This window comes from Neoarius graeffei, chromosome 11 (assembly GCF_027579695.1).
Source record: "Neoarius graeffei isolate fNeoGra1 chromosome 11, fNeoGra1.pri, whole genome shotgun sequence".
Classification (NCBI taxonomy): domain Eukaryota; kingdom Metazoa; phylum Chordata; class Actinopteri; order Siluriformes; family Ariidae; genus Neoarius; species Neoarius graeffei.
The window spans coordinates 56,078,495-56,096,540 of record NC_083579.1 but is presented as its reverse complement, the minus strand read 5'-3'; the positions used below and the strand labels follow the sequence as shown (position 1 = coordinate 56,096,540).

The window sequence follows — 18,046 nt, the reverse complement described above, 5'->3', positions numbered from 1 at the left end:
TTGCATTCTGTTTTTATTTACAATTTGTAATTTGTCCCAACATTTTTGGAATCGGGGTTGTAACTGTCAGTGCACGGTCAAGGTAAACTTGCGCATGCGCACACGGACTTCCTCTGTCTGCTTGACTGCGCGAAGCAAGCAATTTCGTGCATATTATCTGCTAGGAAATCCCCTCAAATTAAATAACTGCCCAGCCACAGAATGGCCGGATATTTTGTGAGATATTACAGAGATAAAACACTGACCAAATTTCAGACGGAACTAAATTTCACCGATTTTTTTTTTTAATCGAAAGGCCGTCTCGCTTTAAAATGGAATATCTATATAAAGTTGCACTTTATATATAAACCAGTGGATAGTTCTTGGGTATTTAATACTAACAGGTTACCCGGCGTTCCCTGGGTTTTGCAAAATTCTGGGTTGCCCCCAGATTTCCATGTCAAATTTGGTGAAAATCCGTCGAGAAATGGCGACGTTAGCTCAAGACAAACAAACTTTGCCGCTTATGATATAGATGTAAGTACAGTCACAGTGAAACAACAGCTTCCCGTCCACCGCTACACTAGAGAGACCTGAGGTCCTGCTACTGTTTTCAAAATACCCTCACCAGACACTTTTATAGGAACTTGCTCTTGATTCTAAGATTCGTGTTCTTGGCTGGCAGGAGTGGAACCCAATGTGGTCTTCTGCTGTTGCAGAAAATGCTTTTCTGCTCACCACAGTTGTAAAGAGTTATTATACGAGTTACTATATCCTTCCTGTCAACTCAAACCAATCTGGCCACTTCCTCTGACCTCTCTTATCAACAAGGTGTTTGTTTCCACCCACAGAACTGTCGCTCACGCAATGTTTTTTGTTTCTCACACCATTCTGTGTAAACTCTAGAGACTGGTGTGTTGTGAAAACCAAGTTTCTGAAATACTCAAACCAGTCCATCTGGCACCAAAACCCATACCACAGTGAAAGTCATACTTTGAAATCACAGTTTTTCCCGTTCTGATGTTTGAAGTGAACATTAACTGAAGCTCTTGATTTGTATGATTTTATGCATTGTGCTGCTGTCAAGGGATTGGCTGATTTGATAACTGCATAAAACAGCAGGTGTATGGGTGTTCCTAATAAAGTAGCTGGTGAGTGTACGTTTGTGTACTTACAGCAGATACGCAGAACCTTTATTTTTAAATACATTTCGGAGTGGATAGTATCTCCAACCCTGACTCTTGTATGCTGCACAAATGGGAATAAAAAAATATATTTTTGAGAGTTAAAATCGACCACAAAGTTGGCATTCGAGCTGCCCCGCTGAGCCAGCCAGCCCTGAGTGCGTGACATCACTGCGGTAACCAGTTTTAAGGCCGAGGCCTTTTACAGCTATAGACCAAAGTCATATAAATAAAAATTTATGGTGAAAGTAAGAAATCCCGTTACCGACTTGCTCAACTAAGACTGATTTGACTTCATTGATTGTGGGTTGACTCTCATTAAAACAGGATGGGTGTTATAACTTATGCAACATACATGTACATGCATGCGTTTTCACTGATAAAACGTAAAAGGCTAATTAAATAATCAGATGAACTGAGACAATCACATTCTGAAGCAAATTAAATAATCTTATACCGGTAACTTAAACACACAATACAAGTTACATGTATTAATCTAAATGCAGGTAAACAACGTGTTGTTTTTGTTGTTTTTTTATCCAAATGAGAGTCGGAGCTTATGCATCTGTGTTCTTGCTTCCTGAAGGCCGATCTTGGGGCCGATTGTTTTGAAACAATCTGACTATCAGTTGTTCGTTTAGTTCTAAGTTCATTCACTTCTTCCACGTAAGGGTGAGATGGCAGCAATATCCAGTTTAGCAACAAGACGGCTGCTCCACTCATTCTCTATTTTGCCCATACGGAGTACTCCGCCATTACTGCTCGGCTCAGGCAATTACTAAAACCCGGGATGGAACGAGACGTCACCGGTTTTAGCAACAACTTGTAATGTACACTACCGTTCAAAAGTTTGGGGTCACCCAGACAATTTTGTGTTTTCCATGAAAAGTCACACTTTTATTTACCACCATAAGTTGTAAAATGAATAGAAAATATAGTCAAGACATTTTTCTGGCCATTTTGAGCATTTAATCGACCCCACAAATGTGATGCTCCAGAAACTCAATCTACTCAAAGGAAGGTCAGTTTTATAGCTTCTCTAAAGAGCTCAACTGTTTTCAGCTGTGCTAACATGATTGCACAAGGGTTTTCTAATCATCCATTAGCCTTCTGAGGCAATGAGCAAACACATTGTACCATTAGAACACTGGAGTGAGAGTTGCTGGAAATGGGCCTCTATACACCTATGGAGATATTGCACCAAAAACCAGACATTTGCAGCGAGAATAGTCATTTACCACATTAGCAATGTATAGAGTGGATTTCTGATTAGTTTAAAGTGATCTTCATTGAAAAGAACAGTGCTTTTCTTTCAAAAACAAGGACATTTCAAAGTGACCCCAAACTTCTGAACGGTAGTGTAGCACCAATAACCTGTTTGTCGTTTTATTTGCAGTACTTCACCACTACTACCTCTGCCATCTCTCATCAATGCAATTATTATGTGCAATAATATAGGTCTTAAACTATTTTTATACATACTTATATATATTATACCTGTAATGTGCAATTTTTTCTGAGCCTCTCAATAAGGCAATATTTCGGTAGATAATGCAAATAGCCCTCTGTATTTAATCTTTCGTTTGTCTAATTTTTATTTCAGTTTTATTTGTTATCTGTATGACATTTTCTTGCTACTGTAACACGTGAATTTCCCCGATGTGGGAACAATAAAGTGAATCTAATCTAATCTAATCTAACAACCACGGGGAGGTCACTGCCCAAACGATATGTCACGTCCCGTTCCATCCCGAGTTTTAGCAACAACCCTCGGCTCACTCTGGGAGAACTGGTGCAACTGAACTTTGCTTTTTAAAAAAATTAATAAATAAAATAAATACTTTCCTTTTCTTGTAGTTTTCTTTTCCTTTAATTGTTGGTAGCTGCACCCTCTTTCAATACGGGCTTATAGCCAACGCTCCTCAACAGATCAGAGGTCTCGTACGAGTCCTCAGTAAAATGTGCAGTGCAGAGGAGAGACCACTTCAATAGGCACCCAATGTGCCCGTGTACTTCTCGCAAAACGGGTCCAAATCTTTGCAGTTTGAACATTCTTGGACCATGAATGCAACGTAAATCCACCTTCTGTCGTGTTGCTGGCGGGTGCAGCAACACATCTATGTGGCATGGCAATAAATTAGCTCAAAATGGAGGATCGGCGTTGCAGTCAGCTCTGTGTTTTAGTATAGCGGAAATGGCGATGAGACTGATAGACTTCTTGCTGTGACGTTACGGATGTCAAGGTCATTCACTCAGATCGCTACCTATATAAACCACTTTAATCGTAAAAATTATTATATTAGATTTATTGTTAACACTTAAAACTATTCCTGTGCCATTCTTGAGGTCTCAAGGCATTTATAAATGAAAGTGAGGCCACGGCTCTGTGTATATGCTTTCAAGTCTGCAAAACCGAAGTTGATGCACATGTGTTTCCATGAGATGCACTGCTCTGTTCCAACTGTAACAGGGAAAACTACACAGGTATTAGTGACACTATATAAAATGGGGCCAATATATTTTGGCAAAGCAGCACACAAAAGCTACAAACCAAGCAGCTGAGGGTTAATGGCCTTGCTCAAAGGTCCTCAACGTCTCTCTCACAATCTGCTGATCAGTAGCTTAAAGTCTTAACTAGTGGTTCAATCTGTACCATCTACTGCAACTAGAGCAAATGTGGCTTAAAAACTACAGCATCGCTGTTAATTAATGAATATATACATTTAGCCATTCTGTCATTTGTCTGTCGCATTTCTGTCATGTTATGGTAAACAAGAAAGTTTTCTGAATATGAATATCTACCTTTTGGTCGACAATGGAACAGACCAGGTCTTTCACAGCATTGAGTGACAGGTCATGTGGCTCCAGGCTGACCGTCTCCCTGGTGAGACCAATCTGAAGGAGGAAGGACAGTCCATGGAGAGAACCTCTGGAGAGCGTAGGGCTTGGAGCGCTGTGACTGCCGTTGGACAGGCGGCCAAAGAGGGCCACAGGGGGACTCGGGGATGGGGTCGGGGGCGTAGGCTGGGAATGGAGGTAGGCTTTGGGCAAGGGTGGAGGAGGTGTGCTACTGCAGGCAGACATTGGCTTGCCTCCTACCACTGAGATGACTGCTGAGTAAAACCCAAAGGTGATGAGCCTGAAATCTGTCTCAGCACCACCAGTTTTCTGAGTTAATACGAGTTTTAGCTGGACATCTGTCCCTTATATAGTACATCAACAGTGTGAACTGTCACAGTCATTCACAGTCCTTTGCATAGGCGATGAAGTACGTGGTTTGGTTTTTTTTTGTATCCTAAATGTACACACTAATCTGGCAAGCCCAATAGCATAATTACACAATAATACTTATAATTACACTCTCATTACACAGTACCCGTGGTGCTCTACACATTGTATTGATGTCTCAGAGGAGCTATCAGGATCTCATCTTGAAGCTTGACAGAACAGCTCTCATCCTAGAAATCGTCTTTGTGTTCACGTCCCATTCTTGCTTTTCAAGTTCTGTTAAAAAGAAAGAGTTAGAGGTTCAAAACATGCAGTAGGTATTACTTGTATCTGAAATGGACATGATGAGTTTATAGAAAACAACGAACTGTTAACAGAAAAGAAAAACATTTTAGAAAAAAAGTGTCACAAGCAATCAGCAATGGAGAAAACTGCTGCGCTCTGTTTACCATTTTAGGGTTAAGAACCTAATAATTACATTCTCTCTTTTTTTCTATCAATCCAGTTGCTCCCTGTAACCAACATCTGGAAGCCTTGCCATTCCACACATCTGGAGAGGATCCTCCCCCTCTCGATCGTGTAGTTGGCAGAGGACCACAACTGCCAGCAAAACAACTTTACAATTGTTTTGCTCGTGTTCACTGTAGGGTGTTATATAGTAGCATGTAGATACAAGTAATTCAATATGACAAAAAAAAAACCTGTACATTGAAAACCACACATTACCTGGATGGCTTGAGAAAAGGCGTTTTCTCATTCGTGGATGAGAAACAAACAAACAAACAAACAAACTTCCAGAAATGAAGCTGATTAAAGTGTTTTCAGAATCCCGTGTTTACTCAACGGTTTTAAATCCCTGAAAATCCCAGATTCCTGGACTGATCTGGATTATAGACTTGTGTAGTTTTTCGAAAACTTTCTCTTCTCTCACGTCTGGTAGTGAAAGGCTCCTTCATGAGGGCGTCGTGTTTTCAGCTGTGGCTATAGCCTCCAACTCCAACTCCGCTGAAAGAGAAACAATGCTCCCAGGTTGGGGTGAAGCTCGTTGAAAGCAAAAACCGTTTTGGAGCCCAAAGCGACTCCAGTCCAGTCCCATAAACCCTGTCTGTTTCTCGGGCTTTTTTCCTGCTTTGGCATCACGCGCATGCCTGACTTGATAACCGTTTCCGTTATGCAGACGGAGGTTGAGAGCGTTTTAGCGACCTCTAGCGGTATGATTCAAATCCAAACGACTCTGTACAAGTACAAGGCCACAGCGGTGAATCGGTTCTTATTGAACGACTCTTTTAGACGACTCGGTGGAAAAGATTCAAAAGTACTGAATAAATGAATCTAAAGTGTTTGATCAAGTTTCGCTAGTTTTTCAGGTTTTACTGTTAATTTGATATTATTTAACAATTATTCACCGAAGGCGAAGTGAATAGGGAGGAGGAATTACAATTACATGCTATTGATAATATAAGTGTATATATATATATATATATATATATATATATATATATATATATATATATATATATATATATATATATGGGTATGGGTACATTCGGATATATTATATAAAAAGTGAGTATTTGTGTGTATATGTATACTACCGTTCAAAAGTTTGGGGTCACTTTGAAATGTCCTTATTTTTGAAAGAAAAGCACTGTTCTTTTCAATGACGATCACTTTAAACTAATCAGAAATACACTCTGTACATTGCTAATGTGGTAAATGACTATTCTAGCTAAATTCTACTAAATGTCTGGTTTTTGGTGCAATATCTCCATAGGTGTATAGAGGCCCATTTCCAGTAACTCTCACTCCAGTGTTCTAATGGTACAATGTGTTTGCTCATTGCCTCAGAAGGCTAATGGATGATTAGAAAACCCTTGTACAATCATGTTAGCACAGCTGAAAACAGTTGAGCTCTTTAGAGAAGCTATAAAACTGACCTTCCTTTGAGCAGATTGAGTTTCTGGAGCATCACATTTGTGGGGTCGATTAAATGCTCAAAATGGCCAGAAAAATGTCTTGACTATATTTTCTATTCATTTTACAACTTATGGTGGTAAATAAAAGTGTGACTTTTCATGGAAAACACAAAATTGTCTGGGTGACCCCAAACTTTTGAACGGTAGTGTGTGTATATATATATATATAGTGCATAATTGTATATAATATATAAGCATAATATGCATAATTATGATATGGGCGTCTGTGTACGTATGGATGTGTTTAGTTATAGATATGTGTATCTGTCTGTACTGTATATATGTAATGTATGTGTGTATATATGCATAGCATAAGTATTTCTATATATATGATTTGATTTGGGCGATATTATACCATGTTGGTATGTCTTGGTATGTTGGTATGGGTTTTTTGTTGTTGTTGTTGTTGTTGTTCTTGATTTTGCTTTCTTTTGTATATATAGTTTATTATGGTGGAAAGTGACATTTGATTAACGGTGGTATAGAGGGTTAGGATTTGATAAGTTATTTACTTCTTCCTAATCCTTTCCGAACATTATTATGTTATTGCCTTGTGGCTACGCTATTCTGTTTATGACGATGTTTTGATGATTGCATTTTTTATTTATTTATTTATTTTGTTTGTTTTTATATCTTCGGAATAAAGCAATCAATCAATCAATATCGGTGAATAATAACTGATACAAAGTCATGGTTCAAGGTGAAGGTGGGACTCCATCAAGGATCTGCTTTGAGTCCTTTCTTATTTGCCATAGTGATGGATACCCTGGCGAAAAAAAAAATTACTTTACTGTATTTAAAGTATATTAATATTTTCAGTAGTATATTGAAAATGTACTTACACAAATTGTACTTTTGGTAACTACATAAAAAGTGGGGTGTTGTGGCTCAGGTGGATAAGGCGCCACACCGGGGACCTGGGTTCGATTCCGACCCGAGGTCATTTCCCGATCCCTCCCTGTCTCTCTCTCCCACTCATTTCCTGTCTCTACACTGTCCTATCCAATAAAGGTGGAAAAAGCCCCCCCCCCAAAAAAATCTTAAATATATAAAAAGTATACTAACATCACACTTTCATGCTAACACTTTAAAATAATTATACTACTGTATATTACACTTTATAGAAATATCTCATCTCATCTCATCATCTCTAGCCGCTTTATCCTGTTCTACAGGGTCGCAGGCAAGCTGGAGCCTATCCCAGCTGACTACGGGCGAAAGGCGGGGTACACCCTGGACAAGTCGCCAGGTCATCACAGGGCTGACACATAGACACAGACAACCATTCACACCTACGGTCAATTTAGAGACACCAGTTAACCTAACCTGCATGTCTTTGGGGGAAACCGGAGCACCCGGAGGAAACCCACGCGGACACAGGGAGAACATGCAAACTCTGCACAGAAAGGCCCTCGCCAGCCACGAGGCTCAAACCCGGACCTTCTCGCTGTAAGGCGACAGTGCTAACCACTACACCACCGTGCCGCCCCTTTATAGAAATATATTATACTAAAATATACTTTAAAGGTGGAGTACGAGATTTTGGAATAATGGTTCCCGCAAGCCATATTTTGAAAAGAAACATGCCCGCCCTCGCCATGCTCCCTCCCCCCGCGTCTCCACCCCCTCCCTACCCGCGCCTCCAAAGCATGTTGCCAAAACCATGTTTATGTGAACATAATGGTACTTACAGGTCAGAGCCTGAGAGTGAATCCGAACGAATAGTGGATATGGGAGGAGGAGGTGGTTTCAAAAACCCATGCTTCATTGGTGTTGAACTGGCTTGTGCCATGCCTTCATAACTAAGAAAACAATAAATAAGAGTTATCATTTGTGCCACATACAGCTAAGCTAACAAATCGTTTGTATGCATGAAATAAATACCATGGAAAAACTACCATCAAGGACGTAATACGACTATATGCGTTAGTATAACAATCCGTGTCAGCTAACTTTGCAAATCATGCTAACTTAGCAAAACCTACATTGTGGTCCGTATAATCGGTTATGCTCTCGCTACCAGGGTGTGCACTTGTTAAAACGACAACACTGTCCTATCTGAAAATGTAATAAATACATAATGTTATCTTACCTATCGAGTAGAAACAGGGCCACCATTGCATCGGTTTGAAGTCCTTTTTGTTGTTTGAGTCGCCACCAGCGGTCGAACGCTACGCCAATGTTCACTCTGGTCTTGACTCGTCCTTTTTCATAAAGTTTCCTGGCAGTTGCCTTTTCAAATATAGATTTTTGTTTTCTTTTTTGACCAGTTGTGTGCGTCTGTTCTGCCATAGTGTTATGTAATTATTGTAGGCCAGTATCTAGATAAAATGGGCTAGTATGGTAGGCTATCTATCCGTTGCTTTGAAATGGCTGGAGTGGTCCCTGCGCATACTGTACGCGCAAGGGTAGGGGCGGGGGTGGGGCGGTGAGGGTTGGGGGGTGGGGGGTTTGGGGTCGCGGGCTTCAGTCTGATTGACGTGTCAGTATCCAATCATTTTGAGGTGGTTACCTCGATAGGATTTGATGGCGTTTTTCCTTTATTTTACACTGTAGACTGGATTAAAATATTTCATTTTTGGGTCAAACCTTCTATTGTACTGCTTGCAACATGGGTGTGAGGAGCTTTTCAAGCAATATGGTAAAAAAAAAATACTCCTGAAAAAAATCTCGTACTCCACCTTTAAGTGAAAGTTATGTGTAATTTCTAAAGTGTACTAATTTTTAAGGTACTTATAATACAAAGTACTAATTAAGCATATATTAGTACATATAAAGTCATATACTTAAAGTATACAAAATAAACTTTAAGTTGTTCCACTTTAGCACATAAAAGTACACTAAATACACTTCAAGTTGCACTTTTCTACAATTTAATTACAATTAAAATATATTTAGTACAAAATTAGTTGTTCCAAAATAGCATGCTTCAAGTTAACTAATCATAAACACACTTGAAGTATATTGATGATTAGTGTGGCTTCAAGTACACAAAGTATGCTAAATTTTAGTACACTTAGCACATTTATTTTTCACCAGGATAGCTTGACGGACGAAGTGAGGCAAGAGTCACCATGGAACATGATGTTTGCGGATGATATTGTGATGTGTGGTGAAAGTAGAAAGGAGGTTGAGCTGGGTTTGGAGAGATGGAGGTGTGCATTGGAACGAAGAGGAATGAAGGTGAGCAGGAGCAAAACAGAATGCATGTGCATCAATGAGAATGGGGATGAGAGTGTAGTGAAGATGCAAGGAGTAGACGTACAGAAAGTTGATGAATTCAAGTATCTGGGGTCAACTGTGCAGGAAAATGGGGGCTGCGATAGTGAGGTGAGAAAGAGAGTGCAGGCAGGGTGGAGCAGTTGGAGAAGGATTTCAGGAGTCCTTTGTGATAGGAAAGGTAGTAGATAAGACAGTAGTGAGACCAGCTGTGATGTATGGATTGGAGACCGTACCCTTAACGAAGAGACAGGAGGCAAAGTTGGAGGTGGCGGAGTTGAGGATGTTAAGGTTTGCGATGGGAGTGACAAGGTTGGACAGGATAAGGAACGAGCACATCAGAGGGACAGCACATGTGGAGAGCTTGGGAATTAAGCTAAGAGAGATGAGACTGAGATGGTATGGGCACATCCTGAGAAGAGATGCAGAGCATGTGGGAAGGAGAATGTTGAGGATGGAGCTGCCAGGCAAACGAAAATGAGGAAGGCCAAAGAGGAGATACATGGATGTGGTGAGAGAGGACATGAAAGTGGCAGGTGTGGTAGAGAAGGATGCGGAAGACAGGGAGCAATGGAGACGAAAGATCCGCTATGGCGACCCCTAATCGGGAGCAGCCAAAAGAAGAAGAATAACTGATACAAAGTCGAGGTTATTATTCACCGATATTCACTGAACCTGAGGCGGATAATTGTTTTAGCGTAAAAAAATTATTATTTTTTTTAAATCGTATGAAAAATATTTTTATTTTGTTCTTCAAAAGCAGCATGTGAATGTAATAAAGGCACAACACAGGGTTGTGTCGTTTATCGATGCTGACTCACATAAAATACCATCCATCCATTATCTGTAACTGCTTATCCTCATCTCATTATGTCTAGCCGCTTTATCCTGTTCTACAAGGTTGCAGGAGCCATTCCCAGCTGACTATGGGCGAGAGGCAGGGTACACCCTGGACAAGTCACCAGGTCATCACAGGGCTGACACAGAGACAAACAACCATTCACACCTACAGTCAATTTAGAGCCACCAATTAACCTAACCTGCATGTCTTTGGACTGTGGGGGAAACCAGAGCACCCAGAGGAACCCCACGGAGACACGGGGAGAACATGCAAACCCCACACAGAAAGGCCCCCGTCAGCCACTGGGTTCGAACCCAGAACCTTCTTGCTGTGAGGCGACAGTGCTAACCACTACACCACCGTGCTGCCCTAATAATATCTAACACCTTCCAAAAAGACAAACTAAATGAAGAACTTTGCTTTTATTTAAAACTGATATTTTTATTGAAAAAAAATTAGTCTGTCAGTTTTTATGCAAGACGACACAGCAATGGCCATGCTTCAGAAAAACATCATTCCTAATTTAAAGACTTATCCTGTTCTACAGGGTCGCAGGCAAGCTGGAGCCTATCCCAGCTGACTATGGGCGAGAGGCAGGGTACACCCTGGACAAGTCGCCAGGTCATCGCAGGGCTGACACAGAGACAAACAACAATTCACATTCACACCAATGGTCAATTTAGAGCCACCAATTAACCTAACCTGCATGTCTTTGGACTATGGGGGAAACCGGAGCACCCGGAGGAAACCCATGGAGACATGGGGAGAACATGCAAACTCCACAGAGAAAGGCCCTCGCTGGCCACTGGGCTCAAACCCAGGATCTTCTTGCTATAAGGCGACAGTGCTAACCACTACACTACCGTACCGCCCACATAAAATAAATCACAATTCCACCTTAACTTTGAATAGTTTTAGACCAAACTTCGTAGCATCTTTAGCGCTTTTAGGAACAGCATTCTTCCTCACAGATGTTCACAAAGAAATTGGCCGCCATTTTGCCGAGTCGCTCATTGAGAAATAGTCTGAATTTCTCGACCAATCAGCATGCACAATTTCCTATAATCACCTGCGTATTTATACTAATCACATTTAAGTCACATTGACTATCCAGCTATCCATCCATTATCTGTAACAGCTTATCCTGTTTTACAGGGTCGCAGGCAAGCTGGAGCCTATCCCAGCTGACTATGTGCGAGAGGCAGGGTACACCCTGGACAAGTCGCCAGGTCATCGCAGGGCTGACACAGAGACAAACAACCATTCACACTCACATTCACACCTACGGTCAATTTAGAGCCACCAATTAGCCTAACCTGCATGTCTTTGGACTGTGGGGGAAAATCAGAGCACCCCAGAGGAAACCCACGCAGACACGGGGAGAACATGCAAACTCCACACAGAAAGGCCTTTGCTGGCCGCTGGGCTCGAACTCAGGACCTTCTTGCTGTGAGGTGACAGTGCGAACCACTACACCACTGCGCTGCCCCACATTGACTATGTAAGAGATAATGTTTCTTTCTGTCTGGGTTTATTTCACAATGCTGATCGGCTCGCTATGCATTATCCCACTTAATACATGGCTACTTGCTAAAGAAATCAACGACTGGAAACAAAATGTTAATTTAAAAAAAATGTATCGGTTCTACTAAAAACAGACCTATAAATTATACAATTGGAACTGTGTCCATAGCAACAGCTCACTCTTCCCAGAAGTGTCTGCTCTAAGTAGCAAGTCACCATTTTCAGTGCCATCGATATTCCACTGTTAGTTTGAAAAACAATCCACAACAGTGTGGCGACATCTGAGACCATAGATCATAAACTGTAACATGAAATTGAAGATATTTTGTCAAAATACAGTAGTTATATTTTGAATTCTTTCAACCAATTAATTCCATTTTCATATGGTTATTCCATTGTAATGAACCAGAACCAGTGTTGACTGTCTTGTGGGCGGCCACAAATGAATGAAAATAATCTTATTGTGTCCAAAACTTCCACATATGACAAGTAGATGAAGAAAAATTCAAGAGGAATTTCAAAGGGATCACTAACAGTAAATTTGAGGTATTCGGGTGGCATGGTAGTGTAGTGGTTAGCACTATCGCCTCACAGCAAGAAGATTGGGTTTGAGCCCAGCGGCCGATGGGGGCCTTTCTGTGTGGAGTTTGCATGTTCTCCCTGTGTCTGTGCAGGTTTCCTCCGGGTGCTCCAGTTTCCCCCACAGTCCAAAAACATGCGGTTAGGCTAACATGGGGCAGCCTTGTGCGGAAGCGCCCTTGAGCAAGGCACCTAATCCCCAACTGCTCCCCGGGCACTGTAGTATAGCTGCCCACTGCTCTGGGTACGTGTGTGTGCTCATTGTTCACTTGTGTGTGTGTGCATATGTGTGTTCACTGCTTCAGATGAGTTAAATGCAGATCACAAATTTCACTGTGCTTGAGTGTGCATGTGACAAAGGCTTCTTCTTCTTCTTCAGGTACATGAGGGCACACAAAGAGAGCTAGCAAAATAGCGATCACGTGCTTTCAAAACACAGTGGCCCATATGTGAACAAAAACCAATGAATTGGATCAAGAACAATATTTTTTGAGGATTTGTTTCTAAATCATCCTTAAGTGGCACAATTAATATGTAACTTCGATGAATATTTTGTTATTTCTCATTTTTGCTTTTTCCAAGAAGGAAATATTCTACAGAGCCCCTAAGGGACATGTGTAAAAAATTATATATCAATCATCTGGTACGCACATCGTCCGTTAGTTGATTTATGATATTCTCTGGTACATTTTACATTTTCAAGATACATATGGTGCATTTCATGATCTCGAATATATTCCTCTGTACAGCCATTCTCATGTCAGAAACACTTCATATTTATGGAGTTCAGGCTTCTCTCAGGTGGTTTCTCATGCACACCAGAAACTTTCTGTCTTGTTTGTTTGTTACACATATCCCTTTAGGGACTCTGTATTTCAATTGTTTATTTAACGCTTGTGTAATTTTTTTTAATGTAGAAAAGTTGCTCAGGGAATATGAAATAGGCCAGAACCGGTGATAAAACTGGGCATGCAAGTTAATTGAAACTGTTTAATTATACTACAATAAGAAAGGAAAAGGCAAATAACATTGCTAATCACTCAAACAGCTGGAGATTACAAGAAAACCATGGATAATACTGGAATAGCCTAGATAATGTCAAAACAGGCTCAGTAAAACATTGTCAGTTTTTCACACAAGTCCTAGAAAAAGATAAAGAGATAAAGATAGAGAGATAGATAAAAATAAAGAGAACCCAATTATCAAACGAGACAAAAATTATACTTGATTACTTATTTATTGAGGAAATATACACTGCCTAGGCAAAAATAAAAAAAAATAAATCACCTTTTGGATTTAAATAACCAAATGCTTAAGAGTCTTAATTTATATGCTTGTGGATCTCTATCTCTTTCTCTCATCTTTTATTGTTTCATTTTGTTTATATTTTGTTTTTGGCAACCCAAAAATTCTGCTACTGCACGTCACGCAAATGTTGACAGAAGACAATGGACATCTAACTTAACATGAATTAATAATTTGATGCTAAGGCAGCAGTGGGGAAGTCGATAAGGTTGCATTTAAAAATATATTGCAAAAGAGCTTACCTAGAGCAGAATATTAGCTTTCGCCCATTAAATATGGTTGTTGGTCACTAATATCATATTTTAATCATCACATTAACAGGTCACATTTCACTATGAAATGTTAGTAAATTCTTAATCAGGATGTGAGCAAGGAGAAATTAAATAATGCTGATTAAACACCTCAGTGTGGGTTTATACCAGGCCTCCTACAATCCAAAAAACTTACCTTGTGTGTGTGTGTGTGTGTCCACCTTGTGCCCAGTGTTTCTTGCATAGTTACTAATGAATGAATGAATGAATGCCAATATAAAAGTATCTGTTTGGTTTGGGAAAATGTCAACACAGAAATAGTTGCCTTTGTTTTTTCTTGAAAGTTCTATTTTGGATTGGTGTGTTGTGCAGGATACATATTTTTTTATTCTTGATATTATTGTTGTTGGTGTTGTCGTTGTCTCATGGATTGAGACCTTGTCATGGTGAAGTAGCTTGTGTACGTCACTGAACCTCAGGGCTATGTAACCAAGCACTTAATGCTCCCACAGTAGGGCCACCCACAGTGAACAGATCTGAGGAGAGATCAGACAAAGAGCGAACCTAAAGACCCCCATGAAAGGTACAAAAAAAAAAAAAAGACTAAATGTACCCTACACAGATTAGGGCTACTGTGACCCACCCGGAGCCAGGTCTGGGGGTAGTGCCTGTAGGCGAGCCTCTGGTGACCAGGCCACCCACATACAGTACTAGTCAAAAGTCTGGACACACCTACTCATTCATAGGTCTTTCTGTATTTTGACCATTTTTTGCATTGTAGAAGAATACTGAAGACATCAAAACTATGAAATAACATATGGAACATACACTACCGTTCAAAAGTTTGGGGTCACTTTGAAATTTCCTTATTTTTGAAAGAAAAGCACTGTTCTTTTCAATGAAGATCACTTTAAACTAATCAGAAATCCACTCTATACATTGCTAATGTGGTAAATGACTATTCTAGCTGCAAATGTCTGGTTTTTGGTGCAATATCTCCATAGGTGTATAGAGGCCCATTTCCAGTAACTATCACTCCAGTGTTCTAATGGTACAATGTGTTTGCTCATTGCCTCAGAAGGCTAATGGATGATTAGAAAACCCTTGTACAATCATGTTAGCACAGCTGAAAACAGTTGAGCTCTTTAGAGAAGCTATAAAACTGACCTTCCTTTGAGCAGATTGAGTTTCTGGAGCATCACATTTGTGGGGTCGATTAAATGCTCAAAATGGCCAGAAAAATGTCTTGACTATATTTTCTATTCATTTTACAACTTATGGTGGTAAATAAAAGTGTGACTTTTCATGGAAAACACAAAATTGTCTGGGTGACCCCAAACTTTTGAACAGTAGTGTATGTGTAATTATGTGGCAAACAAAAAAGTTATTTAAAAAAGTTTCATATTTTAGATAATTCAAAGTAGCCGTGATTTACTTTGGTGACAGCTGATGCAATGTCAGTCAGATAGTTTTAGATGGACAAGAACTTTGCAAAGAGCAGACTGTACACAAGTTTTGAACAAGTGCAGACGAGTGTCGAAATCTACTTGGAATATTGTTGAGTGATCGAAGGAGCAATTTGAACAACTTAGTTTCAGGAACCAGCCTCATTTCTGATTCTTTGGAATCTGTGTGACTGAGGAAAGTATAACAGCAATACAGGATTAATTTCACGTAATAGAATTGGCCTCTTCTGCAAATGACGATTCAGAAGGTGGCGATAATGCACAGCAAATTTGACTTTACAACAAACCACGAGGAAGATCATTCAGCTTGCTGACGGAAAGCAACATACAGGAGTCTTCATTGTTCAAGATACTGTATTTAATGAAGAAAAATGTACTTTTACACTGTTACAGCATGTTTAATACTCGTGTGTGTTTATAAATACTCCGGTATGCAAGTGTGTCGAGGATGGAAGATGATAGAGGAGCAAGCAGAAGCTTTCACTCACACAAGTTGTGGCTGTTTGATTAAATGCATCTTGATACACGAGCTGAGCTCACATCTACGTTTACTGTATTTACACTCAGTCTGTTTTTGTGTGACACTTCCTGTGTAATGAGTAACAGGTACTTTAGTAGTTTTAACTAGATACTTTTTACTCTTACTCAAGTAGATATTTGGATAAGAAGTTTTATTTTTGAGTATTTTTTTCTTTTTTCTAAAAAGTAATGGTACTTTTTACTTGAGTAACTATTTTTGATGCTCTGACCTCCTCTAACCACTGTGTGGTCCAATCCCACAGAAGAGCTACTGTAGTACAAACTGCTGAAAAAGTTAATGTTGGCTGAAACAGAAAGGTGTCAGCATTAACTTTTTCATCAGTTTGTGCTACAGTAGCTCTCCTGTGGGATTGGACTATGTGAGCTAGCCTTCAAGACCCCATGACCCTGTCGCCGGTTCACCGGTTGTCCTTCCTTCCTCGGTAGGTACTAACCACTGCATACCAGGAACACCCCACAAGATGTGCCAGTTTAGAGATGCTCAGACCCAGTCATCTAGCTATTACAATTTGTCCCTTGTCAAAGTCGCTCAGATCCTTACACTTGCCCATTTTTCCTGCTTCCAACACATCAATTTCGAGAATTGACTGTTCGCATGATGCCTAATATATCCCACTCCTTGACAGGTGCCATTGTAACAACATAATCAATGTAATTTACTTCATCTGTCAGTACTTTTAATTTTATGGCTGATCGGTGTACACACACACACTTACCAAACACTTTATTAGGAACACTATACTAATACTGGGTAGGGCCTCCCTTTGCTCTCAAAAGATCCTCAATTCTTCATGGCATGGATTCCACATGATGTTCGAAACATTCTTTTCCACAGATCTCCTGTTCTATCACATCCCAAAGATGTTCTATTGGATTCAGATCAGGTGACTGGGAAGGCCACTGAAGAACAGTGGACTCATGTTCATGAAACCAATTTGAGACAGCTTTTGCTTTGTGACATGGTGCATTGTCGTGCTGGAAGTAGCCATTAGAAGATGGTAAATCGTGGCCATGAAAGGATCCACATGGTCAGTAACAATACTCAAATAGGCTGTGGCATTCAAGCATGATTGATTGGGATTAACAGGCCCAAAGTGTGCCAAGAAAACATTCCCCACCAACCTGGACTGTTGAAACAAAGCAGGTTTGGTCCATAGATTCATGCTGTTGGTGCCAAATTCTGACCCTACCATCTGTGTGTTTTGGCAGAAATAAAGATTCATCAGACCAGGCTACATTTTTCCAGTTTTGGTAAGCCTGTGCCATTTCTGTCCTTGGCTGACAGAAGTAGAACCTGACATGGTTTTCTCCTGTTGTAGCCCAGCCGCCTCAAGATTTGATGAGTTGTGCATTCTGAAATGGTTTTCTACTCACCACAGTTGTACAGAGTGGTTATCTGAGTTATTGTAGCCTCTCTATCAGCTTAAAGCTGTCTTCATCGATCTGTCTCATCAACAAGGCGTATCCATCCACAGAAATACCGCTCAATGGATGCTTTTCCTTTATTGTACCATTCTGAATAAACTCTATGGACTGTTGTGCATGAAAATCCCAGCACATCAGCAGTTATGGAACCAGCCCATCTGGTACCAATAATCATACCATAGTCAAAATCACTGAGATCACATTTTTCCCCCTGTTCTGATGGTTGATGTGATCAGTACCTGAAGCTGCTGGTCTGTATTTGCATCGCACTGCTGCCAGACAGTTGGCTGATTAGATAATTGCGTGAATGGGTAGGTGTACTGGTGTTCCTAATAAAGTGCTTAGTGTGTACATTATAAAAATATTTTATTAAGCAATTGGGAATTTATTTTTAATGAAAAAGTCAAAATTTTAGGATAAAACAAAGTATATTTATATAGCACTTATGTAGCATTTATTTGCAGAAAATGTTAATTGTTCCTACAAGTAGTTTTTGGGGCAACATATGATATCCACCCGATTATTAATC

The 18,046-nt window shown here is 40.2% G+C and overlaps 1 protein-coding gene across 2 annotated transcripts in view; it reads right to left on the bottom strand.

Moving 5' to 3' along the window:
• prkd3 (protein kinase D3) overlaps positions 1-5,551 on the bottom strand; it is a 116,695-nt gene extending 111,144 nt beyond the window's left edge. The window contains exons 1-2 of one of the 2 annotated variants that reach the window (XM_060934294.1): positions 5,118-5,551; positions 3,966-4,667 (exon numbers count right to left, since the gene is read on the bottom strand). In XM_060934294.1, coding sequence (XP_060790277.1) covers positions 3,966-4,247 — 282 coding nt within the window. In that variant the 5' untranslated portion in view covers positions 4,248-4,667; positions 5,118-5,551. The remainder of the gene's footprint in view (positions 1-3,965; positions 4,668-5,117) is intronic. The other variant, XM_060934296.1, reaches the window with a different exon arrangement.
• Positions 5,552-18,046: the final 12,495 nt, after the last annotated feature.